The sequence below is a fragment of the Theobroma umbraticum genome, unplaced genomic scaffold, assembly GCF_002168275.2.
Source record: "Theobroma umbraticum cultivar Fairchild unplaced genomic scaffold, ASM216827v3 scaffold_50.0, whole genome shotgun sequence".
NCBI lineage: Eukaryota > Viridiplantae > Streptophyta > Magnoliopsida > Malvales > Malvaceae > Theobroma > Theobroma umbraticum.
The window spans coordinates 5,246,253-5,273,614 of NW_018397261.1; the positions used below are offsets into that span (position 1 = coordinate 5,246,253).

General features: G+C 36.5%; 4 protein-coding genes across 7 annotated transcripts in view; 3 read left to right on the top strand and 1 right to left on the bottom strand.

Annotated features, from left to right (window-relative positions):
* LOC110418150 (LUC7 N terminus domain-containing protein) overlaps positions 1 to 4,252 on the top strand; it is a 5,151-nt gene extending 899 nt beyond the window's left edge. The window contains exons 4-10 of one of the 3 annotated variants that reach the window (XR_002445364.2): positions 2,222 to 2,297; positions 2,401 to 2,601; positions 2,840 to 3,052; positions 3,146 to 3,541; positions 3,640 to 3,699; positions 3,803 to 3,841; positions 3,980 to 4,252. Coding sequence is in view for 2 of the 3 variants with exons in the window: in XM_021430791.2 (XP_021286466.1) it covers positions 216 to 247; positions 2,222 to 2,297; positions 2,401 to 2,601; positions 2,840 to 3,052; positions 3,146 to 3,499 (876 nt within the window). In the remaining variant the exon portion in view is untranslated. Of the gene's footprint in view, positions 1 to 185; positions 248 to 2,221; positions 2,298 to 2,400; positions 2,602 to 2,839; positions 3,053 to 3,145; positions 3,769 to 3,802; positions 3,842 to 3,979 lie in introns of those variants that run through there. The other 2 variants (XM_021430790.2, XM_021430791.2) reach the window with 2 other exon arrangements.
* A 539-nt stretch (positions 4,253 to 4,791) lies between these two features.
* EYE (conserved oligomeric Golgi complex component-related / COG complex component-like protein) lies at positions 4,792 to 9,612 on the bottom strand. Its single transcript, XM_021431387.1, has 10 exons — positions 9,213 to 9,612; positions 8,799 to 8,888; positions 8,571 to 8,690; positions 8,373 to 8,474; positions 7,982 to 8,262; positions 7,426 to 7,571; positions 7,111 to 7,309; positions 6,112 to 6,772; positions 5,559 to 5,891; positions 4,792 to 5,123 (listed from the first exon to the last, which is right to left on the bottom strand). Exons 1-10 carry the CDS (start codon positions 9,495 to 9,497, stop codon positions 4,842 to 4,844), a joined length of 2,499 nt encoding a protein of 832 aa, XP_021287062.1. The 5' UTR covers positions 9,498 to 9,612; the 3' UTR covers positions 4,792 to 4,841.
* A 1,038-nt stretch (positions 9,613 to 10,650) lies between these two features.
* Positions 10,651 to 11,863, top strand: LOC110418204 (HSP20-like chaperones superfamily protein). Its single transcript, XM_021430864.2, has 2 exons — positions 10,651 to 11,029; positions 11,130 to 11,863. The coding sequence occupies exons 1-2, from the start codon at positions 10,813 to 10,815 to the stop codon at positions 11,546 to 11,548; spliced, it is 636 nt and encodes a 211-aa protein (XP_021286539.1). The 5' UTR covers positions 10,651 to 10,812; the 3' UTR covers positions 11,549 to 11,863.
* A 9,593-nt stretch (positions 11,864 to 21,456) lies between these two features.
* On the top strand, positions 21,457 to 24,952 carry G3PP1 (putative glycerol-3-phosphate transporter 1). 2 transcript variants are annotated; one of them, XM_021431147.2, is made up of 3 exons: positions 21,457 to 21,605; positions 22,586 to 23,664; positions 24,059 to 24,952. In XM_021431147.2, the coding sequence occupies exons 2-3, from the start codon at positions 22,662 to 22,664 to the stop codon at positions 24,622 to 24,624; spliced, it is 1,569 nt and encodes a 522-aa protein (XP_021286822.1). In that variant the 5' UTR covers positions 21,457 to 21,605; positions 22,586 to 22,661; the 3' UTR covers positions 24,625 to 24,952. The 2 variants fall into 2 exon arrangements, with proteins under 2 accessions (XP_021286822.1, XP_021286823.1); XM_021431148.2 differs by having other exon boundaries at positions 22,608 to 23,664.
* The last annotated feature ends 2,410 nt before the right edge of the window (positions 24,953 to 27,362 follow it).

Genomic DNA, 27,362 nt, shown 5'->3' on the forward strand with positions numbered 1-27,362 from the left:
ATGAGAAATTTGTTTTTGTACAACTGTATCCCAATGAGCTATCTAAATGCCCACGCTTATTCTCTTGGTTTTTAACCTTGCTTAGCCTTCTTGGGAATAGTAAACTTTAATCAAAATGATCTGTTTAGAATATTGTTGATCTTGTATTAACCTTATTAAGTTAGCTGCTTCATATGTCCGTGTAGGATGGAACTTAAATATGCATTACACGCGGTATGCTAAGGTGTTGCTGGTTTTTCTTTTTGAGGTAACTGATCTAAACATTTTGATCAGATCCTTGCAGGGGTAGGGAGAGATTATTGAACTCTCATCAAAATAGGATGTTTACTTGGGAGTTCAGTTTATTGATTCTTGCCCTGTGCATGAGGCATCTGAGACATCTTATGTCAGATCATTTGTAAAACCTGTGACTTTCCTCACAAAAAAATGCATAATATCTAAATTTTATTCTTCAAGAGAAAGGGAAATATAAAATACTATATGCTATGTATTTTTGGAGTGGTAATGGCCACGAAACTTCAAATCATATGAGTTGATATCAAAGTAATAGATGGTGTGTGACATTGTTGATACTTATTCCTTGTTATTGGATTCCCATCCTACTACAATCCTCACTTCAAGACATTGCAATCGTGTTTGACACCATCAGAGCTAGTTGGGGCTTGTTTACTTACAAATAATATTGCATGTATAGTTTTATATCTCTATGAATATAAGGACCTTGATTGTATTCTGGATTTAACTTTCTAACATTACCTCTCTGCATGTTTTATTAATGGTATCATTCCTGGATTATGTAACTGGGTGCGTGATGCACTTTGAAGAGTAGTTTTTCCTACCTATTGGCACTGTATCGTTTCCCTTATGACCTATCTCAAAACACTGTCCCTTTTGAAACATTTTCTTTAGTATGTTTTGCCTTCTGTGTCCGTCCTTACCTCATCTGATATGTTAAAAAGATGAGATTGTTTTATTGCAAGAGTGAAGTCCAATTCAGGGCAAATACATTGATTGAAATTGCTGTAAAGTTTTGCCGTTTATCTTTGGGGGGACAGGAAATTACTATGGTAATATGTAGTAATATCAGTTCAGAAGAAATTATGGTAATTCGTGTTTTTATAAGTATAATTTAGATGCAGTAAAGTTTTTAAAACTTGTAACTCAGATGTAAGCAATAACTTACTTTGAAGAGGAATAATGTTCCTTGCCACGATTAAATTCACTGCAAGGAATTGTTATATATAGAGCTTATGGCTATGAGCTGCCAAAAGTTTTAGGTTGAATAATGTGTGTTGTAAAACATTTTAATTAATTGGTCTAAAGCTCTTATAATAAATTGGCGAGATAATCCTTCCTTTAATGGGCTTTGCAGTTGCTATCTTTTCTTTGATTGCAATCGGGTGCTGTCTTTAATACATGTAGTTTGCTGAGATTTTAGACATTCGAACAATGAGCAACGTCGTAAAATATGAACAGAGATTTTCAGATACTGTTTGTTTTGTATTCCATGGGTTTTGTGGTTGATTTTTTTCTTTAACTTCTATCGTGATGAAGGTGTAAACTCTGGGATTCTATAAAGCCTCATGATTTAAATTATATTCTTGCTGCTTCTTTGGCATCTGGTACTGGTGCATTAGTTTGTCCCATTTGCTCACTTGCTGGTTGTTATTTTCCCCAATTAATTGCATATTGTATCTTGCTTCGTCTACTGAAATAGCTTATCTATAAGCTATTTTGGAACCTCTGATGTGGAGGTTGAGTTGTCCAAAGCAGATATACCTTTTTCTGATTGACATAAATTTTTCATGAATGTACTATGGGATTCATATCCGTCTCTCCCCTTGGGGGTTCATGGTTTATCCTATCGTGGACCTTCTAACCATTGTGTCAATATTGAACGTTGCATATTCTGTGATAAAACTGCTATGCTTCAGTTTTAAGTTGGTGTTTGAAATTTGTGACTTTAGTTTTGAGAAGTCCCCGAGACATTGGAACCTCTGATGTGGAGGTTGAGTTGTCCAAAGCAGACATTCCTTTTTCTGATTGACATAAATTTTTCATGAATGTACTATGGGATTCATATCCGTCTCTCCCCTTGGGGGTTCATGGTTTATCCTATCGTGGACCTTCTAACCATTGTGTCAATATTGAACGTTGCATATTCTGTGATAAAACTGCTATGCTTCAGTTTTAAGTTGGTGTCTGAAATTTGTGACTTTAGTTTTGAGAAGTCCCCGAGACACGATGCTTATGTGCCCAAATTTGAAGCTGAACTGGCTCAGTTTTGTGAGAAATTGGTGAGTTCCATTGCCCTTTCTTTTCGACCTATCATCCCTTATAGTTGTTTGTCATAACAATTTTAATGTTCATGTATTCCATAACATGCCTATTCTGCTCTAGGTGATGGATCTCGACAGAAGGGTTAGGCGTGGACGAGAACGCCTTGCTCAAGAGGTGGAACCAGCGCCACCTGCTCCAGTATCTGCAGAAAAGTCTGAGCAGCTATCTGTGTTGGAGGAAAAAATAAAAAACTTGCTGGAACAAGTGGAAAACCTTGGTGAATCCGGAAAGGTGGATGAAGCTGAGGCACTTATGAGAAAGGTACTGATAAGAGTTTCCTTTATCTGTTAGTTATTGATCCTAAAAGTTTTATAGATATTGATCACCCAATGTTGCCACATTGTGGACAGACAACGCTTAATCACCTTGGGGATTATGTCTATGTTTAATTGCTTCTTGAATTATGATTATTTAGTTCATTTCATTCCTGATATGTGAACTCATCACCATTGGCAGTTCTTAGATTTTGAAGTTTGACCTTTGTGATGTTTGTTTATAGGTGGAGGTGCTTAATGCTGAGAAGACAGCCTTGACTCAACTACCTCAAAACGATAAAGTATTGATGCTTGCGCAGGAGAAAAAAATGGCTCTATGTGAGGTTTGTGGATCTTTTCTAGTGGCCAATGATGCTGCTGAGAGGACTCAGTCCCATGTTACAGGAAAGCAACATATTGGTTATGGAATGGTTCGGGATTTCATTTCTGAGTTCAAGGTAAGTGTTGCTTCCTAGAATGAATTGGGGGCTTTAGTTCATTTATCCTTTTGTTGTGGAAGTGTGAATGAAGAACTTGAATGAACTTTCCAGGCAGCTAAGGAGAAAGCCAGGGAAGAGGAAAGATTAGCAAGAGAGAAAGAAGTTGAAGAACGGAGAAAGCAGAGGGAGAAGGAATATGAGAGTAGGAGGAGGAGAAGTGATTCAGGTGACACGGACAAGTATCGTGATCGAGACAAGGATCGGGACCGATATAGGGAACGTGATTTGGATCGTGAAAGGTCTCGAGAATGGAATGGTAGAGGTAGTAGGGATGGAGAGAGGGATTGGAGGTACAAGAATGGAAGAGATGGAGGCAGAGATAGGCACAAGGAGCACAGCAGGTCACGTTCCCCTGGTAGACATAGTCACAGGAGGTCCTCAAGAAGTCCAAGTCGACGATATTAGTGCATTCTGTACATAAATGTTTTGGCTTTGAAAGCCAATGAGGTAGACCTCTTATTTTTTTCTAGTTTACAAACATGTGCTTTTGGAGTAGTGCTAAATTTTGTCATCATGGGTGAAACTTGTTTCTTCATATCTCACAGCTTTTTTGAGACTATACCCACTCCCTTTGATCAAAATTACTAGAGAAGAAAAGGGTTGAGGTAGGTATAACATTATTGTAACTCTTTTATCTTGTTTGGACTAAATTTCTGTGGACATTGTTTTGAGTCTCTTATCCCTCTTCCTTTATATGCTTATTTATAGTCAAGCAGCTGAGAAAGATGACCTCTTTCCAATTATGAGGTAACAAATTAAATTTAATTTATAGCATCACCATGCCATACTTGACTAACCTTCTTGCTTATACATGTATATATTTTTATTCTTTCTTTTTTGTGGATGCTAATTTGGCTTTCTATCAATTACTATTTGTTTGCAAAGGCTGCTGTTGTGGAATAATCCAGGGAAAATCTTAGACAAATTGAGAAAGTACCTTTAAACATATGTGGTTTTGAAGGTTTTTTAGTACCCTAAGCACACATGTTTTTTGTGCTACTGTAAATTTATACAATACACTTAGGTTAGAGTATTCTTTCCTTTTGTTTAATTGTTTTGTAAATGACTAGATTCAGTTGGGGTTTCCTGTTTTTGTTCTTTGTGATGGATTTGTATGATCACAAATTTTCAATTTGTTTGGAAGGCATTGTTCTTGTAGTGTGAAACCCCCTTTTTAACCGTCACCCCTTTTCTTCCTTCCAAATTTTAAAGCTCGGGAGAAGTTAATGATTTGATCCAGAAAAAGTACTGATGGCATTGTTTACTGGTTATTCAAAGCTGAGAAGCGCGAAATTTGCAAAATCCTAATCGGTCTTCTTAATCAGATATAATGTTTTACAATTTTATTTTGTTGTTAGAGAATTTTTATAATCCTTCAAACCTTTTAAACCTAGGCAGAGGCCGCGTGCATAAGATACAAGCTGATCGAGAGAGACTACTAGACTTTGGTCTGAACGTAAATTTTGAGAAAGCAATGATTGCACTCACATTGCATTTACCTTGGAGGTAAAAAAAATGGGGACGAAAACTGCGTCAGAGTTCCATCGTACGTTTCTAGGGAGAAACGCTGATCGGGAAACTTTAGGGTAAATTGGAATATCAGAACAGGTGGAATTTAGAAAGGTGAGGCCACCATAAGATCTTCACTGGTAACATATCTGAATTGAATCTTTTTGCAGTAATTCACTCATGGTACGTCGACGGAATTGTATTCAATTACAAAGTCAAAAATCATTTTGAGCAAAATTTATTGATCCAAATTGACACGCCGTATCTTACACACAAGGTTTGCAGTTGGAATGTCAAGCTGGCTCCCAGAATCAGATTTCAATAGGTCTTTTAACTGATCTCTGGAGGTTCCAAAGCAGGTTTGAAATGTTGCAAGAACTGGAGGGATTGGCATTGAAAGGGCAGAAAGCACATTACTCAAGTACTCGATATCAACCGACAGCTGTTGTGCTCCACGATCTGTTATGTACTGGATGCCACGGAGCTGCTCCATGTATAGGGCAGTGGCACCTTCAGCGACCTTTCCAACACGGTGAAAAAATACATATATTACGTTAGTTATAGAGTAGACATAAACAAAAATTCAGTCTAAAACTAAATTCAAACATCTTTCGTCTCTGAATTGAGCAACTTCAAATATTCAGGCCAACCACTCAATTGCCAACTTCAAAAACCTATACTAGAGCACAAACTGGCATGGCCATTGAGAACTTTCAAGGGGATGTATAGGGTTAATCCATGTCTTAATTGTATGATAATGTGGAAATTCCAACATTGCATGTGAAATGCGCAGTTGGGAGGATTCATAAAAAAAACTCCCCCTTTTTCTTAAACACTTCGTTTCCCTCCCCATTTTAAAGAAAAGTTGCTGTTGTAATATTAAAAATTTCTAGCTAGGCATGAAAATGATCATGGTTAGCTCACATATTCAATAATTTACAGTTCAGACTGCTACCTTGAACATCCATTCTGTTGCAAAGAATTGAGCTTCTTCATTGTTGGCGTCACTGTTAGAAATGCCCTCAGCAAGTGGCTCCAATTGTTGGGGCAAAGTAAGAAGGTATTCACCAACACTGGTCACATAGGACTGAGGGTATGCACTGAAGGTTGGAAGGGGAAAAGCACTTTGTTCCTCTATTGCAGACCAGATTGGCAAACGAGACACATCACTGAGACGCTGTCGTACTTTAGATATAAGTACATCATAAACAAGCTCATTCACAGTTTCAGCGAATGCTGCTACCCTTTGGGATGCAAGTGGAAGTGCATGAAATCGGGGGTCTTTAGACTGCATGACAAAAAAATTGTCACCATCATTTCAAAGTTAGTCAACGTGCAGTGGCAAACAAAACTAGTCTTCTACATGAGGGAGAATTAGCAGAGCAGCAAAAGCAAAGATATGAAAAGATTTAAGACCTTGCATCTTCTGCTACTGTGGCTTCAAGAAAATAACATAAATGTGAGCAACAGAAGACAGACAAGGAAGCACAGATTTTATTTTCATATACCTGATCTAAAAGGTTAAACAGTTTCCGGGCCTTCTCAGGAACATCAACAAGCCGAACAGCTGCCACATCCAAGGCAGCCCTTCCACCCAAGGATGGTTCCCCATTTCCATCATCATTTGTGATGTGTAACTGGTTTTGATCCAAACTTGAACCAAATACTGAAACTGACAAACTTGTGCTCAATCTAGCCAGAGTCGCTCTCAAGGATGCTTCAAAGACAGAAGACCTGCTTGTTAGACAGTCTGCAACAGTGAGTATCTGCAAGGCCCCCTGAACAATTGACCACTCCTCCTCATTAGAGATCAAGTCAACCTTTCTTGAATTTTGTATCCCTTCCTTCTTGTCGAAGCCCATATTATTGTGATCCACTCCACAGACAGCTCTAAGTGATTTAAGGGTTTCCTGGAGAGTAGAAATGTACTGTAACATTATATCATCAAGGGCAAGAATTAGCTCATCTGCCTCAGAACCACCAGTAAAGCTGATGCACCTCTCTACAGCTGCCTCAAGAAGAACAATAACTTGAGGGATAGATTCTTCCATTCTTCTAACTGTCTCACTGAGTTCAATACCCTGGGCTCCCACACCACGAGTGACAGCTCCCCTGAGATCCACCCCAGAAATCTCAGAGGAGAGGATAGCACGCTCCATCTGTCCATACCTAGATCATATCCAGTTACTCATTAAAGAACAGAGAACACCAAAATTTGCTATCCAATACAAAGAGATAAAATTGCAAGAATCAGAAATGATACATCTTATAAGAAAAAGTTAAAAGCTGAATGGAACCTGAACTAGAAAAGATCATGAGGACAGTGATTAGAACCTAAACAGCCTAATTTGTTTGATTGCTATTGAACAAGCTGAGTTTACACTATACTCCACTGTTAAGCACCCAGAGAACCAGGTGGATCTGTAGACTTTGTACCTCTACATCAGGAAATAAGGAAAAAGAAAAAAAAAAAAAAGGCATTTGCATTTTACCATCCTTGTACTAACCTCTGTTTAAATGATTCATATGGAAAGTACACTGCCTTCAGTGTGTCCATTAAAACTCGGAGATCAGATTCTGAAAATAAGTGCTGGATATTTCTTGCAAAGATTCCCGTCATATTGTGTAATTCAATCAGGGCTTCTAGATGCTTAGTCTGAATCTTACTACCCTTAGGCAGATCTCCAGATAGAATGTCTAATATACCTGATGTCATAAACAAGGAGTGTCAGAATATAATATTCAAGAGCTGCCCTTCCGCTGAGACCCAGATAGATAGATGCATATAACAATTTAAGGCTATTATGAAAGCTAACTATTACCTTTAGCCAGTGCTTTTGTTTCAGGAACAACCTCTCCAGTAGCAAGGTTGATGCGGGAAACAAAACTTGACCCCACAGCTGCCATGGTCTCCATGAGTAGCTTCGGGACAAGTCTCTTGTAATCATCAGGAAAAGCAACCATACACCTGGGGATAAAAGTTAGTAAATGCTCATATTCCATCATATTTAGGTTTCTTTGAAATGGAAAGAAAAATCCAAAATTTCCATAAATATCCAATGATCTTTCCCAATTTCCCATTTTAAAGACAAAAAAGTGCAATGAATTTAGCTAATGATCAGTTCTTTCAGAAATATTCTTCCATTAATAAATGTAGAACAAGCAGCTTTCAACATAAAAATGATCTGTTGAGATATATGTCAGAAAATGCAAGTAACATAAACTCCGAGTACCGAACTCCTTTTACAGCAAATTATAGGTAGCATATATGACAAAACAAATCTAAAGTATTTCACAAATTTCCAGAAAATAAAATAAGAAAGCATGGCAAAACGCTTAGAGAATTCAAACTGTGGAGCATTGAAATGTGAACAATACCACTTCCATTCTTGTTCAAGATAGAGTAGCAACTCATCATAGAAACTTGGCAACCAACTTGAGAAGAAAACTGTTGGAGAACTTGGCCGCAAGTCATTACTACTTGATAGCCTTTCAACTTCACTCTTCTCATTAGCAAGCTTACTAGCTCGCTGCTTAGAGTCAAAATCATCCCAGAGCTGCTTTATGGGCTTCAAGTGAACTTTCGTGTAGTGCATCTCTAGAGACTTGAATCTTCCAATTCGAATAAGAATTCCTCGCAAATCTTGAGCAACATCAATCTGTACAGCCATAATAGATAGAGATGCATACAGCAATCTATTAATAACAAAACAATGATGGAACTGCAAGTAACGAAAAGCAACAAAAGTCTTGTAGAGAAAACAGTAACCTTGCGATTGGACAATGCATCTGTGAGACGAGGCTGCACCATTGTGTCTAACCTATCCTCTAGGACCTCAAGCTGCTTCCTAATATTTGCAAATTCAGCTACCTAGAAACAGATAATTCAAGGATAAACATTAAACCATCTAACTTTATGGAAGAGAAACCAGATACTATCATATAAATAGCACTAAAATATAGTTACCTCCCCTACAGCAGACAAGCAATGCCTCATGTTAGCCAAGGTTTCTGCAGCACGAGGAAGATCCCCACTGGCAAACACATCCTCCACCGTTGCACTCAATTGTGTTAACCCTGCAGCATCCTGTTTTTCCAGATACAAACAAAACAAAATACTTATAAGAAACCCTAACATGAACTTGAAAGTCGAATATGTGACAGATGAGGAAGATAAAAAATCAGTGATACTCGCCTGCAGTGTCTCATATGCAGCTTCCATTCGCTGCTTGACGGTGTCAACTTTAGCAAGAGCAGCTATAGACTCTGCTGAGGATCCCTCGGCCTGCAAATAATAGCCAATTAGTTGCAAGATCACGGAGAGAAAACAAATGTCCACCTTCGAATGCATGAATTCATTTTAAAACCAACATTAAATTCAATTTCGTAGCATTAGAACATAAGGAATATAAGCGTCAGATTACTAAAATGAGTTAAATTAAGCTTAGTTTCCGTAATTTATTGGAATTGAATCTAAATCAGCTTAAATTAAAAAAATATACTGTGATTTGGCCACCAATTATTAAGGAACATTTCAAGTTTCCGGTAATTTCTCCAGATCCAATGCAAACATTGAATTAAGATAAGATCTGAAAGGAAAAGAGCAGACCTTCTTGAGCTTGTCGAGGATCCCGGCGACGGAATTGCGGAGAGAAACGGCGTCGTCGCGGAGACGGAGGACGTCACGAGTGGCGCGAGGAACACGGAGGAGGGCGGCAGCGCTCTGCTCCTCAAGCGAAGCAGCGATCTCTTCGGAGACCATTTGGAGCTTCATCTCGAGATCCACCATGTGCTTGTCGACGGAGTCCTGAGGGTGCCGAGACTTGCACGCCGAGTTAATCCATTTCTTCGGATCGAATTTCTCGTCCGAAAACGGGCCTAGATCCAGCATCATTGTTTCTTTTCTGCTGAGTTCTAAGGCTTACGAGTCATGAGAGGACGATTTTTCTTATCCTGGGGAGTATTCTTTGCGGTTGCTAATGGTGAACTGGTGACTAACTGACGACGTGGGAGTTGCCTTTCGGTAAAAGCAGTGGCGTGGGAACAAGAACATAATTCCAACGACCTCGTTTTGGAGTTAAATAATAATTAAATAAAAAATGAAAAATTTGGGAAAAATGAAATTCCATTATGCAAATTGAAAATTGACCTTTTAAGTTAACATTGATATTTTACCACTGTAACATTCCAATAAAATGTAATTCCTGAAAAATTAATTGTCAAAAAAATAAGGTTATATGTTTGGCACATACAAGAAATTATGGATTAAAATCTTAAAAATTATATTGCAATTTTAGATTTAGAAGTATTTTATTAAAAATGTAGTGTTACTTTATAAAATTAATCTTGTATATGAAATTACAAAATTTAATACACTTGCAAACATTTTAATATAAATTTTTAAAATTCCAAATTTTATACTTTTAAAATAATAAATAAAAATGTGATAAAAATAACATAATATTTGAATAATAATTATTTAAATTTTGAAATGCATAAAGTTACTAAATTTGAATTTTTTGGTAATAATACTAAAACTATTAACAGCTATTATATTTTGTAATAATGCTTTTAACTATTAAAATTAATTATTTTTAATAATAATACGTAAAAATATTTAAAATAATTTTTTTGTAATGACACGGAGGACAATATTTATGCAAACTCAATTAAACTTTAGTCATTTTTAGATAATGCAAAATTATAACAGGATTAATCCATTTCCTCTATGTTCTTCATCATCTCATATACAATTATAAACTGCGTTTGGTTGTCGGAAAAAAAAAACAAAACCTAGGATTGGTTAGTGTAAATTATGTCTATAGGATTTACTCAATTTCACTTTCTTTTCTAAAATCAAAGTGGAAACCAATACAATATTGGCATTGAGAAAGCTGAAAGCTGCGAGCGCGCGGTACTTTTATAGAAGAAATGAGAAGTCCAATGCCAAATGGGCCTAAGCCCAAAATTCTATTTCGGTTTTCTTGGGAGCCAAGCAGACCTGAGAGAATATGTCTGAAGTGTGCTTCCAGAATCATCCGATAACAGATATTCTAGAAATTTCTCTCTAGCGGCTTCCAGCACCAGTATTACAAATCCACCATTTGACATCCGCTTAGGCAGCAAAAACCTCAGGCAGAATTAGCTCGTAAATATTCTTCTTGGTCTCCAAGCGCATTTCAGATTTCTCTGCTCAGAAATCAACAGCAATGGCTTCGTTCCTGGCTCTCAAGAGGCTCGTCTCTTCCAACATCGTACCCAGCTCCATGTGCGTGATACGCCCAATCGCCACCGCTCCATACACCTCCAGACTCTTTAACACCAACTCCATGCGTGAATTCGACGGCGATGGTGACGAGCGTGACCTCAACGATGATCGACGTCACGTTCGTTCACTCTCTCGCCGCGGCGATGGTTTCTTCTCAGGTAGTTGTTCAACGTTCTGTTTTTTTCTTTCAAATTCCTTTATATTCTTTTCTGGTTCTTTGAACTTGACTCTAATTTGGCTTCCATTTTTCCTGTGCAGATGTCTTTGACCCTTTTTCTCCAACGAGGAGCCTAAGCCAAGTCCTGAACATGATGGACCAATTCATGGAGAACCCATTCCTCTCGGCTTCGCGTGGAATGGGAGGTGGGCTCCGCCGAAGCTGGGACGCTAAGGAAACAGAGGACGCCTTGAACCTTCGCATTGACATGCCAGGGCTTGGGAAGGAGGATGTCAAGGTCTCCGTGGAGCAGAACACTCTGATCATCAAAGGTGAGGCTGCCAACGAATCTGAAGATGAGGAGACTGGCGGGAAATACACAAGCAGGATCCATCTGCCTGAGAAGATTTACAAGACGGATCAGATTACGGCTGAGATGAAGAATGGTGTGCTTAAAGTAGTTGTGCCTAAGATTCAGGAGGAGGAGAGGAGTGATGTGATTCAGGTCCAAATTGACTGATTTGCTGGGCTTCGTGCAGGATACGTCTAAGTGTTTTTTCCCTTTCTTTCGGCTTGCGCCTGTTTGGGTTTTAGTAGGTATGGTTTAGAGTATTGGGTACTTAGCTTTGTTAGGAAAAATAAGTAAATTTACAAAAAGACTTCTTTACAGTGTGAGACGGTGTAAACATACCAAAGACGTCTTAACTTCCTGAAAACCCTTTTTGGATCTTTGTGTTTTTCTGTTTCCAATTTTGGGGTGATCTGTGTTGAATCTTGATTGATTCGAGTTACTGTACTGGCATTATGGATTTGAATTGAGTTTCTTCAATCACTAGATGGAAAGACGAAAGAGGCTGTAATATTGTTATTTACGTGGAGATGAACGAAAATCCATTATTCATAATCAACGGTGAAAATAGAAATGAGAATTCAATGTACAAGGTAAAGGCCCAGCAGAATTTTTGCATCGGTACATCCAGTTTGCTGAGCAACGAATTTTTATAAGAGCGTTAGCCTGTTTTGGCATCTTTTATCAAAAGAAAGCAAGCGAAGATGATGATGACTTCAATTTGTCATTAATCCATGGTGCTGGAACTATTCACTGTGTCATATGCAAGAGCAGCATGTCCAATCCAACCCACGCCATCACTCATTTAAACAACGGCGGTGCCCTCTGCTTGTAGCTTTAGCTTTGCGCGTTTGATTTTACGTTTCCAAACAGCGGTCGCGAGCCACAACTCTGAAGACAGTAGAACACCAATTCTGGAACTGGTTGGTCAAGTTTTTCCTCAAAAACTTAAAAGGTTGGTTAATTAGCAATTTCACTTGTGTCACATTAGAGAAAGGAAATCTAAGCTGGATTAGACAGGTGCTGGCTAACAAATGGATCATGAAATCAAAAGGAAACTTTCTATGGGTATTGCAAAGAATCAACTTTTACTTGCCATCAATTAGAGGGAGCCCTTCCCTGAGAGAATGAAGGCAATTCAAACTTCCAGGATGAAAGGCATCAATGGGTTATTTAAAGAACAGGATAACCAACTCTTCAAGCATTAGGGTAGAAACTGGAAAATATATCTTTGAGAGTCTGCACAGGCTTTGTTTTGCCAATTCCAGCCAACTATAGGAACTTGAAAACATTAATTATTATATGCCAAAATTATAATCTCGTTTTCCTACGTTTTTCCTCCCATAATGGCTTAATGCAAGGGCAATGTTGCTTTACCTTCGATAGAATTTCGTTGCGGCTGGCTTCTTGTTCTTGGCTACTTGTTAATAGGTCAGAATACCGCATAACAAATTACAAACGAAAATGACTTCCAAGTCGCAGCCACAAGTTTCACAATCTACATCATCCTCATTCTCACTTGGCCACCCAAGTCTTCTTCTGTGTTGGTCTCTCATTGGACAACAATTAGGTTTTGCTTCCAGCAAGTTATGCAGCCAAATATTTCTTATTGTGTCATTTAGTTTCTTTCGACTCTCTTATACCTTTTTTTTATTTTACTTGTTTTAGAAGTCTTCTACCCTCTTGCTCTTGGTCAGGTTCCTCTTTACAGAGTAGGATAACCCCTAGCACATCAGACGCTCCAAGATGTCCTAGTTTTGCTGCACTATTTAGACAGTTTAGTCCTCTTCTACCCTCGCAAAACTGAAGCATTCAACCTGATGGTGAGGAGACATAATAATATGCATTAAAACACTTATAGTTTCCCATATTTTCTTGGCAAGTTGACAACGGGAATGAAAAGAAAAAAAAAAGTCTAATACGAACCACTCCTTCCCTGTATGAGGCTTCAGGATGTCCACTCCATTTGCACTTCTCCAAGAAGAAAGCTTGTTTAGTTGAACACCATGGGGTAACAGGAAACTTCTCAAGGGACACATGTTGAAGTATGTACTTATCATCAGCAATTTGATGAAAAACCTTGCGACTGCGACAATATTGTACCAACAAATGAATACAAAGAGAAACAGAACATATCATAATTAATAATCTTTATAGATGAAACAGAAGAAAACACACCTTAACTTGACATCAAAGAAATCGTGGAATGAATAGGCAGCCACCCGAGCTAAAACTTCTGTGATCAGCTCATTCGGAAGGGAGAAAATGTTTGGAAATAAATTTGTTTTGCTTTTCCTTCTTTTCTTCACTTTAGGAGAACCCTGACATGATGATCTTTTGCTGCCTTTCCTTGTTTTCTTCAACTTAGAGAAATTTTAAAAGTTTTTTATTTGGTTCCTTCGCTTAGTTTTACGGGAGCCACTGATTAAAATTGAGAGAGAAAAGAGAAAGAAATGAAGAGGTGGTGAAACTTTGAAGGTTTTCATGAACCGAGCTTGCATTTCTGTTCCTTATGTCTTTACAACTTAAATGTTAATTGCTAGTCTTCAGAGTACAGATTCTTTAAAATGTCTGTGCTTTACCTGTTGCTAGTGAAGGTTGTTTGTGTGAATTGCAGTGCATAAAACAGAGGGATTTTGTTCTTTTAGAAGATTGAGCTTTGCTTTATTCTACAATAGTTTGGTATGCTGGTTGGGATTTGATTTTCTTTCTTTTTCTTGGCCAAGCTTGGGATTGGATTGAGGCCTAAATTCCAATTGAGAAGCCCAAAAAGAAAGTGGCGTGGGAGGAAAAAGAAAATGTTACCCTCAACCGTTTTAAAAGGAAATTGACGGTATCATTGTTCTTCAACTGTGAAATGCTGTTCTTGCTTTGTATTTGGAATATTTTTTCTTGACAAGGTGACCAGGAAATGTATTGGAGTACCAGACCTTTACTAGAACCTCTATTTACTGGTACTAGAATTAACATTTTTTTCTTCAAAAAAAAAGAGTTTTTTATTGAAAAAAAGAAAAGAGCTTTACTAATTGATTCAAAATAACCAAATTTACCAAACAGAACACCTTAAAAACTGTTTTAATCAAATTGAAAAAATCAAACTCACTTTAATTTAATCGATTTTTTTATTCGAAAAGATTTTGCTCACTCTTATAAATGCATCTTTATTTTTGCTGGCAACACTCAATCATAAGAGAAGCTCAAGTTTATTACTGTCATTTTACAGTATTTTTGTCTTACAAAATTAATTGTTCAGAAATAAAATATATTAAATGTTTCTATTTTGAGGAAAATAGGTTCTAAATGATGTTAAATGTTGGCAATTTCGAATGATACATGATGCTAACAGAATTTAAAACTCGATGCAATTTCCTAATTTACTGAAAACAAATCAAAAGTTTGACAACGGTAAGTTGTTTTTGAAAAATAATTCTAAATATAAACATGAATTTAACATGAATATTATCATGAAAATTATTATATCCAGCATGATTATCAACACGAATATAACTTTTAAATCAAGCTGCTATTATTTTTAAGAGGTATTAACTCACCTTGACCTATTTGAAATGATTGTTCTGTACTATTTTTATATTTAATACATAAAATATCTACCTTTAATATTAGAAAATTCCCCTATTTTAAGTTTTAACTTTTTTTAAAAAAAATAATATCTTAAAAATCATGAGTATGGACCTGATTTATAAGGCCGAAAAGGCGTTAAGGGCTTTTGCCGAGGTAAATCACTCGACAAAACCCAATCCCAATGGCAATAGGAGAAGTTTTCTGGTTGAGCCATTTTGAAAGTCAGATTGAGCTCATATTTCATTAATGTCAAAACAAGCCAACACGCCACTGAAAAGGAAGTAGCTAGTCCAAAGTTTACATTAATTATTTTTGGATTTTGGTACTAAACAATCTGCCTAGCTTTAACCCAGCGTATAAGTGGCAAATGGCCTACTAACTTTTAAATGTTCATTTAACCAACAAGCCTTAAAGACCTTCTGGCAGATTCATACACACATCATGTAGACCTAATTCTAATTGATCAAGTAGAAGAAAAGTTGGAAATCCATCCAATTCTTCAGCCCATTTCTCCTTCACATTAGATACGCGTTGAGAGTCAAAAACAGTCAATTCCAATCCTTTTGCCAAGATAATATAAAACCATGTTTGCTCCTTGTGAATCAATAAAGAAAAGGATCAGAAGGTGAGTAAAATTCCATTAAAAGATCCGAATTGTTTAGCGTTGGTGGGGCATTTTTCTATTTTGGATTAGAACATGAGAAAGGTAGAATATTTGGCTAATCCAGGTGAGGTATCATTCATTGGATACCATCTCATCTAGTTACTTACATGCCTCTTTCCACTCGGGTAGAAGCAAAATTCGACAGGAAGAGCCTGGACCAGACGAGAGTGTCTTTTTCTGTACGTCACTAGACTAGAAGCTAGAGCCCATGTGTAGCCTTTGATAGATAAAAAAGTTTTCCATTGAAAAGAAATAAGGAAAAAACGTCTGAAAACTAACCTGCGTTGCCATCTCAGAGCCCATGCCCGTTATCCAAACAATGCAGTCCACCCAATCCTATGTCATACGACTCAGAACGCACGTCATTTCTATGTTGACACATGACTCAGTGACAACTTAGCCGTGGTACCCTTTTCATCGCTCACCATTTAGACAGACTTTTAGAAAAGAGTAGAAGGGCTTAGTATTTAAAACGTTCTCTAGCAAGCATCATCTTATCTCTTATATTTTCATTGGCAAAGGTTGGCTTATTCCTTAAAATAGTACGTATTAGATAAGGAAAGCGTTCGGCCTCAAACGTACGCGCTTGTGTCAGCAGACATCTGGGAAAATTCAACTGCGCTCTATGTGCTTTAGCAGGTGCGCCCGCGGCCCTCGCCAAAGCCGAAGTAAATAACTCCAAACAAACAATTTTATTTTATGTACGTGCGCATCTAATGTAGCAAATGGAAAATTTAATGTTAGGCCATGCATGTTTTCTCAATTCCTTGAACAAAACGGTTGGAGAGACGTAGCACGTGGATCTCTTGTCTCGCCCACCAAGTAATACCAAATTGTATTCTGCGTTCAACGGAAAACCGCGTGTGCTTCGTTTTTAGTCAAAACAGTACATCAAGTGTAGATGCTTTCACTTAGGTCCATGTCCTTTAAGGCGTCTTCGTCATTGAGTCAAATCTTGTCATACAACTTTAGAATTGATCAGCATTTGAGATGTATGTAAATTCATAAAACTGATCTTAACTATTTAGAGAAAGAATTAAACTTAAGTTATGTGATTTATTTTCCGTTAAGATATACTCAAATCATGTTGAACTTTGTTCCAACAAATTAGGTAAATTAAATTATTTATAAATGTTTCATTATAAATTAAAGATATTGAAAATAGAAAAAAAAAAGAGTTTGAAACATTAATCATTTCATGATAGAATTTGCAAAAAGAAACTTTGTTTCGTTTTGATACCTTTCAGTGTTGAGGGTAAAATATTAATTATGTTGGAAAATAAAAACATAAAAGATGATCTTTCATTCAATATGTGCTTTGTTATGGAGCAACACAACAGAGACTTAAAAAATCTTACATATTCTTAATACATGATGATTACACAATGAAAATAACATTATAAATAAGTTTATACATGAGTCTACATATGTATTAACATATTAATACTTATTCTAAAGAGATTAACAAGTGTGCAAAATCATGAAAATGGATCCCATGCATACTACCACGTTGAGTCTTCAAACTAGCAACAGAACATAGCTATGTGCATGAAATACAAATAGATTTCCACATGTCACAACGTCCACTTGTCAAAGCAAGCATTAACGTCAACAAATTAATTAAGTGAAAAACAAATTAGAGAGATATGTGGTGTAATAAGTCTTCCCTCCGACTGTGTGACCGAAATATCCAGGCATGTGCAAATTAAACAATCAATGCAAAAAATCCAAAGCTCCCCAACCTTTAATAATGAGAGAAAAACTCCAGAAGACGAAATTTCCATGTACTTTCCCCAAAATTTCCAGTTCAGGAAATATATATATATATATATATATATATATATGAAAAAGATTCCTGATCCAAAACAAAACAGACCCCAGAAAGCCAATAATGATAATTGCTCTTGGATGGATGCGTCAGCATCAACGTGAACTCAACATGATCATCAAAAAATGATGCTTGATCTGCTGTCAATATGCCTCTTTGGTGCTTAAAAATCTCCAGTCTCGACTCAGTATGATTGTTCTTTTAACAATTGTTTGGGAAGAAAATAATTAATGTGTTGACATAGAATAATCGAGCTGCTAGGGTTGGACCTCAAGCACAGTCCCTCCCTATGTTCCTCTTGCAAACAATTTATCCCCTAATGCCATCTGTGCAACAAGGAAGCATGCATTTCTGTAAATCAAATACAGAGCGATCTTATCCAAATTTTCTAATTAAGCATCTTATATATGACTCCTAACAAAATTAAACATTTCTTCAATTTTATTGTGAATTAACATAAAACTAAAATAAATTGTTTTGAATCCATTTGATGTTTTTCTTTAATTTGTGCCAGCTACTAGATTCCATGGAGCCTTCACATTTTAAACATTTCTGTAAAGAAAAAAAAATAAAGAAAGAAGTAATAAAATCATTTAATTAAATATATATTTATAAAGCATCAAAATATTTGATTTAATAATAAATATACATAAATTTTGTTTAAATAATAGATTCCAATATCTTTTTCTTTAAATAGAAAAATCTATAAGATTAACAAATGATTTGACTCCATCAATTTTATCGCCACCTTTATAAATTAATATGTACATGTACACGTCGATCAATTGTGCATGTCCTTAGTTTATTAGTATTTGTGGTTACTTTTTTTGTGACTAATAGATTAAAATAATTTCACATTTCATCCCTTATTTTCGTTGGATGAACTCACGAACAAGAGTTTTACGAGTGTCTTTTCTCCACAAGTCACGCGCTTCTAATTAAGTTGACACACGACTCATAGAATATAATGCAACAAACGGACATCGGCCGTTGCATTCTGTTGAGGCACCTTTTAACTAAAAAGGAATTACGTGGAGAGGGTTCTATTTCATCATAAGTTAGGTTCCGTATGATTTAAACAATCAGGGGTTCGTGTCCTGGTCTGAGAGAGCAATATAGGTAAAATAATTTTCTATTCGAGGCACGTTTGATGATGATGATGATGATCAGTTTACGCCAATACATCTCTTTACAAGATTATGGAAAACGCAGACAGCAAATTTGGTTTGAACGGCTTTAATTTTTCTTGTAATTTTTATAAGTTGAATGTTGTTAGGTTGGGGAAAACAAACCAAGTTCATTTTACGTCACTTTATGGACTCGCGCAGCGGACATTTGGGAAATTTCACTGCCGTCCGTCTGCTTGGTGCATGGTGAGCACACGCCGCCACCGACTAGATTGAACATTCTCAACAGTAGCAATTTGATTATTATAATTTAAGTTAATCTGGTACGCACACCTCGCCTACCGAAAAATTAAACAGTTTATTTTACCCAAAACCATATATCCTATTCATCCCCGTATGCGCACACCGGAAGTGTTAAATCTTATTAAAATGACTATGCAATAATTACATGGTTTTGACAATATAAAAGGTTCTTTATTTTTAAATGAAAATTGTTAATTAAAATTATTAAATACTACTATAACGCAACAAATTAAGGTTCGAAGTATAGAAAGTTAAATTAAATTAAAATCCACAAAAAAAATGTCTCTAGGTCCAGAAATACAGCCTGGTTGCATAACAAAAGGTAAAATTATCCTTCCCTACAAACCTCAAATATTTATAATTAAACTATACTATAATTTAAACTAAATCTTTATAGAACCAAGTTAATTATCGGATAGAAAAATCAATTTAAATGGCATATGAATGCAAAAGATTACATCCAGAGACAAAAAGGATATGGGCATGCCACCACCCAGCAGCCCACTACTGAGCGAATGTCTGTCGTATGAAAAACATTAACATCAATATACCGAAAATTCAAGAGATGCGTGATGGAAATAGGACCCAAAGGAAAATGATATACAGTTATACGTATCCGAAAACCAACCAAACTGACAAAAAAGGTCTAAAGCCCCGGGTGTATCATTCGACCGGGGAATGCCAGACAACGAAATTTCTTTGTGCTTTCCCGGTTTCCCCTTACTTCCTTTTTAATCAGGCCAAACCCTGACAAGGACAACCAGCCCATAGGAGGCCTGGTATCTCCAACTCTACGTGTCGTATGATCCTGGCTTTAGTCCGCCTTCAACATGATCCAATAATACTGACACGTCATTATCCGTACTCCGACGTGGCACTTGCAGGTCCCCGGTTTCTTAAGAGGCGGATATACGCTGCACGTTAAGAATAATTCTTCTTGGATATGCGAATATGCCTAGGACTCCACCCGCCCTTATAAAAACAGCCGGCTAGTGGATTAACGGAAATATCCCCCATGTTTGGAGAAATTACGGTTGTGCCAGGTTGAGCTCTGTAGTTTTTTTTTGGATAGTGTGACCGAAATGACCTTTTCGACCATGTGTCCTGAAATAATAATCCTGGAAAGAGTTGGGACATCAGATCATTAGAGATGGTGGATCGGACGGCGTAGATTTATAGATGAATATTATTCAGGGAAAATTGAATTTGGTGGGTCCTGATCACTACCAAGAAGTTGGCAGGTTCATAGGAAAACTAGAGAAAAATAAAGGTGGATTGACATCAAAAATCAAAATCAACTAATTTAATATTCTCAACCAATTAAAGCTTTAAATCCGAATATGAGATGAGAATACAAAGCTGATTCCTTGCAAAATTTGATTTATGTATTTTTTATTGAAGGAGTCAAAATGGTGATAAAGAGTGACAGTCAATTTTTAATTTATTATTATTATATATATAATTTGAAATATATAAATTTATAATTTTGTATGATTATCTTTCAATTATTCTTAATGTAAAATTTTAGATTTATTATTAATATTTTTAATTTATTTTAAAATAAAAATTTTGATTTTTTTTAAAAAATTAATTATTAGAACAAGCGAATTAGTCCATAAAAAAATGCAAAGAAAAATAAGAGAGAAGTCAAATGTGGCACTTTCCATGTCTCAAACATTTTTTCTCAAAAGAGATTTTGATTATTTTTTTTCATCTGCTTTTAATTTATCTCAAGCATTAAACATTCATGCTCTTTCTTAAATTAGGAAAACTTCTTTCTTTGCTTGTGTCAGGTGCTGAAAAACAATGTCTTTTAAGTTAACAATGATTGAAAACTTCGACTAAACGATGACTTTTTCCTAACTCAAGTGCATATACCAAATTCTTCTTAAGACTTGCTATGTCAATTTATTTCTTCTCAATATGGGAGACTTGCTCTTGTAGGGTTTCGCTTTTTAAGACTTTATTATATTGTTAATTTCAAGTTTCATATGTGAAAAAATTTAATAAAAAAAATCACAAATTTTCAATTTCATTTCATTGCCTTTGATATATTAATTATGACAAAAAACTACTAGTTATATATATAGATCATTTTATTGTGAACGCAAACTAGTTGTCTATTGCCTTTAGCGTCTTAATTGGGAAAAAGACCATAAGAAAAGTTAACAAGCATATTTCCACGTTCCTCCTACTCAATGTGTAGTTTTTCGTTTATTTGAGACTTGCACCATTAAAAAGAAGAAAAAAACCTACTATCATAATAAATTTTAGTAATTATTAATTTTCTAACAAAAATAAAATTCCAAAAACAATATACGAAACTGAACTAATTGGTCTATTTTTCTGAGTTTAAGGTTTGTGTCTTGTAGTAGTGGGAATTTGGTCAAGCTTAACACATGATAATTGCTGTAACCAGCATGTGTTATCGAGGGGCAATTAAGTCAACTCAAGAAACCGAGCACTGTATATAAAAGAGTAAACAGAAAACTAGTGAGAAACTAAGTAGGGGCACGATTGGAAATTCCCATATTTAAATAATTATTTCTCCAGTAGGACTCCTGCCGCTGTCATAGCTTAAAACGGTGAGGCGTTTTCATTCGTTAACAACTGAAAAACCAGAGGAGAAAAAAAAAAGAAAGGAGAGAAGAGAAGAGTTTGAGAGAGGAAAGAAAGAGTTATATTAAAACACGAAGCAATCTAGTCAGCTGAGCTGAGCCAGAGGTAATGATCTCTTTCATTGCTGTGTTTTGTTAAATGTGTCTGTTTCTGATTCTTGTAAATAGGTTTTCACCCTCTTTTCTTATACTGATTTTTTGAGTTCTTCGTGACGTTCTTTAGCGGGTAACATTGATTTAATGAAGGGAATCTCCCATGAAGCAAGTATGACAGACTGGGTGTTTTCTTTTCCGAATGGTCAAACTGTGTGTTGAAAAGTCCGAAAAAATTTTTCAGTTTGTCCCTGTTTCTGGGAGATTCTCTGTTTTTTCATGTGTAATCTGTATTCACACCTTGCGTTTGACAAAGCAGTATATAACGCTCGGTCGTGTTTTGTTTTCATTCTAAGTGCCCTTTTCTGAAATATGTTGCATTCTTTTAAGATTCTGTTGAATCCTCTCTTATTTAGCATCATTGATATTGGATTATGTGGACTTTGGATACAATCCATCCAAGGATTCAGTTGATTTTTATGTTAAATTTGAGAGAGGTTATGTCAGAAACAAAATCGGGGTCTTTTCTTTAGTGAAGGCAGGGAATATCTTTTTTAGTTTCTAAGGACTGGTTTTTTCACCTTAGAAGTTGAATTGAACTTTGACTACATTTTGATGGACCTTTTTAGCACGGTTTCTCAATTTTATTGGAGCATGATATAGTAACTTTGCCGTGCCTTGTTCTTTTTCCTTTTTTCTTTTGAGGAAAAAAAAGAGAGTAATTTGGGGACTGACGGACGGTAAATTTCATGGAAAATTAGCATCGCTGCACTCTGCCCTGAATTTAACGACTTTACTGCGATATATTGTGCTATTTCTGAGTGATATCAAACCATTGTTTGATTTAGTATGAATCAACATTAACTTGGTTGTTAGATTAGATTATAGTATCTCTTACAATCGAAAATTCTCTTGTTGGCTGAGTAAATATTAGTTTGGAATTGCTTATTGAATAACAGTCTCACATTGCTTATTGGTTTCTCAAATGTCCAGTTTGCTGTTTTTGGTCTATCAGGAGAAGTGGGAGCCGTACTTCTTCTTTATAGTTTTTTGAGGGAATCAAAATTACATGGGTTCACCATCTGAATTGCCAGCGGAGAGAAGTTATAGCAAGCCTCTTGGAATTCGATTCTTAGAATTCACTAAGAAAGCAAAGCTTTCTTATAAAACCTATCAAGCCATTGTCTTGATTGTGACGTTTTTTGCTTACACTAGCTACCATGCAACAAGGAAAACCACCAGCATTGTCAAGAGTGCCCTTGATCCCCAATCATCTGATGTAGGCTTGAAGTTCCCATGGAGGATAACATACATTAGTGAACCTGCTGAAAGCAAAAGACTTTCGTGGGTTCTAGGAGATGGTTGGGCCCCTTTTAATGGATCTGATGGGACGGCCTTGCTTGGTGAACTTGATGTGGCCTTTCTCGCAGTGTATGCTTTTGGAATGTACTTCTCTGGACACTTGGGTGATAGAATGAATTTAAGGATCTTTCTGACAGTGGGAATGATCGGAACTGGCTTGTTTACTGCACTATTTGGTGTCGGATACTGGGCTAAACTCCATAGTTTTTACTACTTCCTGATAGTTCAAATGATCGCTGGTTTGTTTCAATCAACAGGATGGCCTTCAGTTGTTGCAGTGGTAGGTAACTGGTTCAGGAAGAAAAGGAGAGGGCTGATTATGGGTATATGGAATGCTCACACATCTGTTGGGAACATTACTGGTTCTTTGATTGCTTCAGCACTATTAAGCTATGGATGGGGCTGGTCCTTTGTTGTGCCAGGTCTCATTATTGCTTTTATGGGTGTGGTGGTTTTCCTTTTCCTGCCTGTTTGTCCTGAATCGGTTGGAGCTGATAGAGAAGAAGATGAAGCGGATTCTCCTAGAAAGAATGGAGAGGGGGTAACAGAGCCTTTATTGGGCTCAGATACGGAGCTTAAGGAAAATGCTGTGGGGTTCATAGAAGCATGGAAAATCCCTGGGGTTGCTCCTTTTGCATTTTGCCTCTTCTTTGCCAAATTGGTTGCTTACACATTCCTCTATTGGCTTCCATACTACATTAGCCATACAGGTATTCTAATTTATTTTCTTTCACCATTCACACCTTTCTGCATCCATGTACTATCATTAAAAGACTGATTTCCTTGACCATAGAAAAAAAACAGGGCACTCTGTGGATTGTCGCTAGTTGACCTAGAAATATCGAATTTGTGTAGACCAAGATACTTGTTACCTTTTTTTAACCAACAAGGAATACCTTTTGTCTCATCAGATTGTCTGAAGCTGTTTCATAACTTTTGAATTGCTTGCATTTTGTCCTGAACTATCTCCATAGGATTTTTGTTCATCCTTTGATGTAAATTCAATTACTACATTAACATGCTGAATTCATGGATTCTAAATTGTTCTTGGCTGATTATAGATGATGCATTAATAATTTTCTTTTCTAATCATCAATCTTGCAGCGATTGAGGGAAAATATTTATCCAACGAGACAGCTGGAAGCTTGTCAACATTTTTTGATGTGGGAGGGGTGCTCGGAGGAATCTTAGCTGGCTACATTTCTGATCATCTAGATGCCAGAGCCATAACAGCAGCAACTTTTATGTATTGCGCTATCCCTGCTCTCTATTTCTATCGTAGTTATGGACACATTTCCTTGGCAATGAACATAGCGCTCATGTTCATCACCGGCATGTTTGTAAATGGGCCCTATGCTCTTATAACAACTGCTGTCTCAGCCGACCTGGGAACGCACAGTTCATTAAAGGGGAACTCAAAGGCATTGGCAACTGTGACAGCAATCATAGATGGAACAGGTTCTGTTGGTGCTGCAATTGGACCATTATTAACTGGTTACATTTCTGCCAAGAGCTGGAGTGCAGTTTTTACCATGCTTATGGGAGCAGCTCTAGTTGCAGGGCTGCTGTTGACAAGGCTTGTAGTGGCCGAGGTGGCTGCAAGGATTTCCGAATCAAGGTCACAAGGGGGACAGGAGTCAAGATCTGAAGCTGCAGAACTGGATGTTTGATTTATTGTAGGGGGCAATAGGAGCTCCGTCTGTATAAATTGTGTGATTTTCATGTCTTTCTTGGCTCTAGTTATAACATGAAGAGGGAAGATCCTTTGATTATGGCTTGGGCAAGGAGAAGATTTTTGTAGCCTTCTCCATGGTTTTAGATTGATACATGTTGTTTTTATTAATTTTTTTTTTTACTTAGTTAATGGAGGGAGAAGTTTGAGAAAAAGGAAAAGAGAAAAAAAAGGGCAGGGAGGGAGGATTTTCCAAATCCATCTGTCTGTACATTTTGTATGCTATAATATCATTCAATATTATTATTGTCAAGTGTTTAAGCGTTTCCTGATTGGAGCCGTATTTATTTATGCATCCATGGCCTACACACAAACAAAATATACCGCCAAAACAAAGGAGTGAATCAAACCATCAACCAGTGTTTGATAGTGGAGTCCTGTTGAGGACTGTTGAGGATCCACGTAGAGAATGTAAGACAACTGTTGGCCGGAAAAGCACGTCCAAATTTGAAAAGTGGTGCCCACATAGATGTGTGAAAGGTGAAATGGTACAAAATGTGCATAAATGCAGGGAATGGAGCGGGGAAAAAATTGGTCCACACAAAAGGTTCGTTAGCCTTCCGACCAGACGATTGAAAACAGCTGCTCTGCCCATGCGTTTCTCGACCACTAATGTTATAAACGTTCTCCACCAAAAGCTGGACCAGCCCACTGGACTTTGAGAAAGCTAATGCTTCTATGGTGATTGCTCTCAGATATGCCAAAAAGAAAATGCTTGTCCTCTTAATGGCTGCAAGCAGGCTGGTCCAGGTGCAATTGATGGCTGGAATTTTCAATCAATCATCCTGAAAGAAAAAGCTTGGGTTGGCAAGTTGAAAATGATGCTATTTCCAGGAGCAGGAGCTCTTTGCCTGGTTTATTCTTTGCCAGATTTAACTTGCGGTATACGGCTATCCAGACAAATGAAAACATTTTCTTAGACGCAAGCTCGTTTTCTGAACAGTCATTTGAACATATCAATATCATATATATATATATATATATATATATATATATATTATAAGAAAAAAATTTAATTTTTTAAATAAAAAAATACATGCTCTAATTATTAATCAAATGTTTCAATATGAAACTTCATAACCTTTTGATGAAATTTTATAACAATGAAACAAGACATGAAATTTTAAACACTGATATCTAATCTTAAAATATTTTTAAATTTTAAGTTTCAAGATTATTCTAAAGATATGAGGAGGTTAATGGAAAATTTTCCTTAACCAAGATTATAACATGGTGACAGTAAATAGATGATTTGGCAGGGTTTTATGCCGTTTGTCGGTTTTAACCCCAGCGGTTTACTGGCTCTGTCACTCACTAAGAGTATACTAATACTAAAATGATGAAACCAACCTTTGGTCCCTTAATTAATTAATCAATCTGATACTGATTTTTGTATGGACCACGGATATCAAGATGATTTCTACTTTTGTGCATAAGCCACGAACTTAATTTGATTACCGTGTAAACCACGAAATTAAAAAATTATAAATTAAATATTAATAATTTACGAATTACGAATCAAATTTTGCTTGGTGCGTCAATCAACATAAAATAATATTAACCCAAATTCCTATTGATCTCTCAAAATCAGTTGATTAATCATTACTTTCTTTCTCTCTGTCTCTCTCTATTAGAGATTAGAAAATTGATTCTCATCCCTGAACGACACATAGTGACAACTTTTCTAAATTTTACTAATAGATTAGTAAGAAACGTGAAAACCCATGCTCTCTTTCTATTGTCTTTCTGCTTATAATAATATGCACCGCTCGTTTCCTGTCTTTGGTCTTTGTTACTTTTAATGGTGGTGGAATTTTTCCATCAAATGTAACAAAGTAATCCAAATTAGAGAAGAAGAAATGGAGTACATGGCCCTGTTCTGGACCATTAACCCAATAACACATCACGGCCCCAAATGAAAATAATGAAAGAAATAGACCCAAACTTATTATGCTTTAAGGGGAGAGATATGCCAATTCTCCCAGAAAAGAAAATGATATTTTCATGGGTCCATATTTCATAGGCCGGCTGTGGAATAGATGAAAAGAGCCGACAACTAAAGAAAACACTAAGCCCGGTTGTAAGGGAACCTGGTGCTACTGAATGCTGATAACTGTCTAAATGAATCTCGAAAGCCATTCAAAGATCAATAACAAAGCTATTCCCCTTGTAATCTAACAAGTTTACAATACCCTGATGAAAACTGCTGCATTCCAAGATAACTGAACAAAAGAATAAACAATTTAACTTTCTACATAGAAGAAGATACATTTTGACTTCTATATGAAATTGTTGCTTCAGATTTACTGGTTAGTCGACTTTTATCATTTGGTTCGTTCCTTTTTTGCCAACTAATCTTTTGGTGTGCTTTGTAGGTAGGGCAAGGACACATAGGAAACGGGACAAAACGATTGTACCAAAATACAAATCATTGAGCACCCATGATTTTCGTTTTCTTCATTCTTAGCAATCATGAATTAAGAGCCTACTGCCAGCATTCGATTTTCAGCAAATAGTATGCCAGCAGCTAGAGCAAGAGAGTAGACTACTCAAAACTTGATGAATCATTGCCACCAGATTGGGGTCTTCAGAAAGAAGGGGAACTCATACTCAGAAATCATCATCGAGTCTGATTGAAGCTGTTGATTCCTTGAAACCCTTCGTGCATGCTCGAGG

What these genes read in the sequence shown, in the direction of transcription:
- LOC110418204 (XM_021430864.2), top strand. Translation starts at nt 10,813, where the DNA reads ATGGCTTCGTTCCTGGCTCTCAAGAGGCTCGTCTCTTCCAACATCGTA. An exon ending in CGGCGATGGTTTCTTCTCAG is followed by an intron (nt 11,030 to 11,129) that starts GTAGTTGTTCAA and finishes TTTCCTGTGCAG; the next exon opens with ATGTCTTTGACCCTTTTTCT.
- EYE (XM_021431387.1), bottom strand. Translation starts at nt 9,497, where the DNA reads ATGATGCTGGATCTAGGCCCGTTTTCGGACGAGAAATTCGATCCGAAG. An exon ending in CTTGAACAAGAATGGAAGTG is followed by an intron (nt 7,572 to 7,981) that starts GTATTGTTCACA and finishes TTTTATCCCCAG; the next exon opens with GTGTATGGTTGCTTTTCCTG. An exon ending in TATGAATCATTTAAACAGAG is followed by an intron (nt 6,773 to 7,110) that starts GTTAGTACAAGG and finishes GATATGATCTAG; the next exon opens with GTATGGACAGATGGAGCGTG.
- G3PP1 (XM_021431147.2), top strand. Translation starts at nt 22,662, where the DNA reads ATGGGTTCACCATCTGAATTGCCAGCGGAGAGAAGTTATAGCAAGCCT. An exon ending in ATACTACATTAGCCATACAG is followed by an intron (nt 23,665 to 24,058) that starts GTATTCTAATTT and finishes TCAATCTTGCAG; the next exon opens with CGATTGAGGGAAAATATTTA.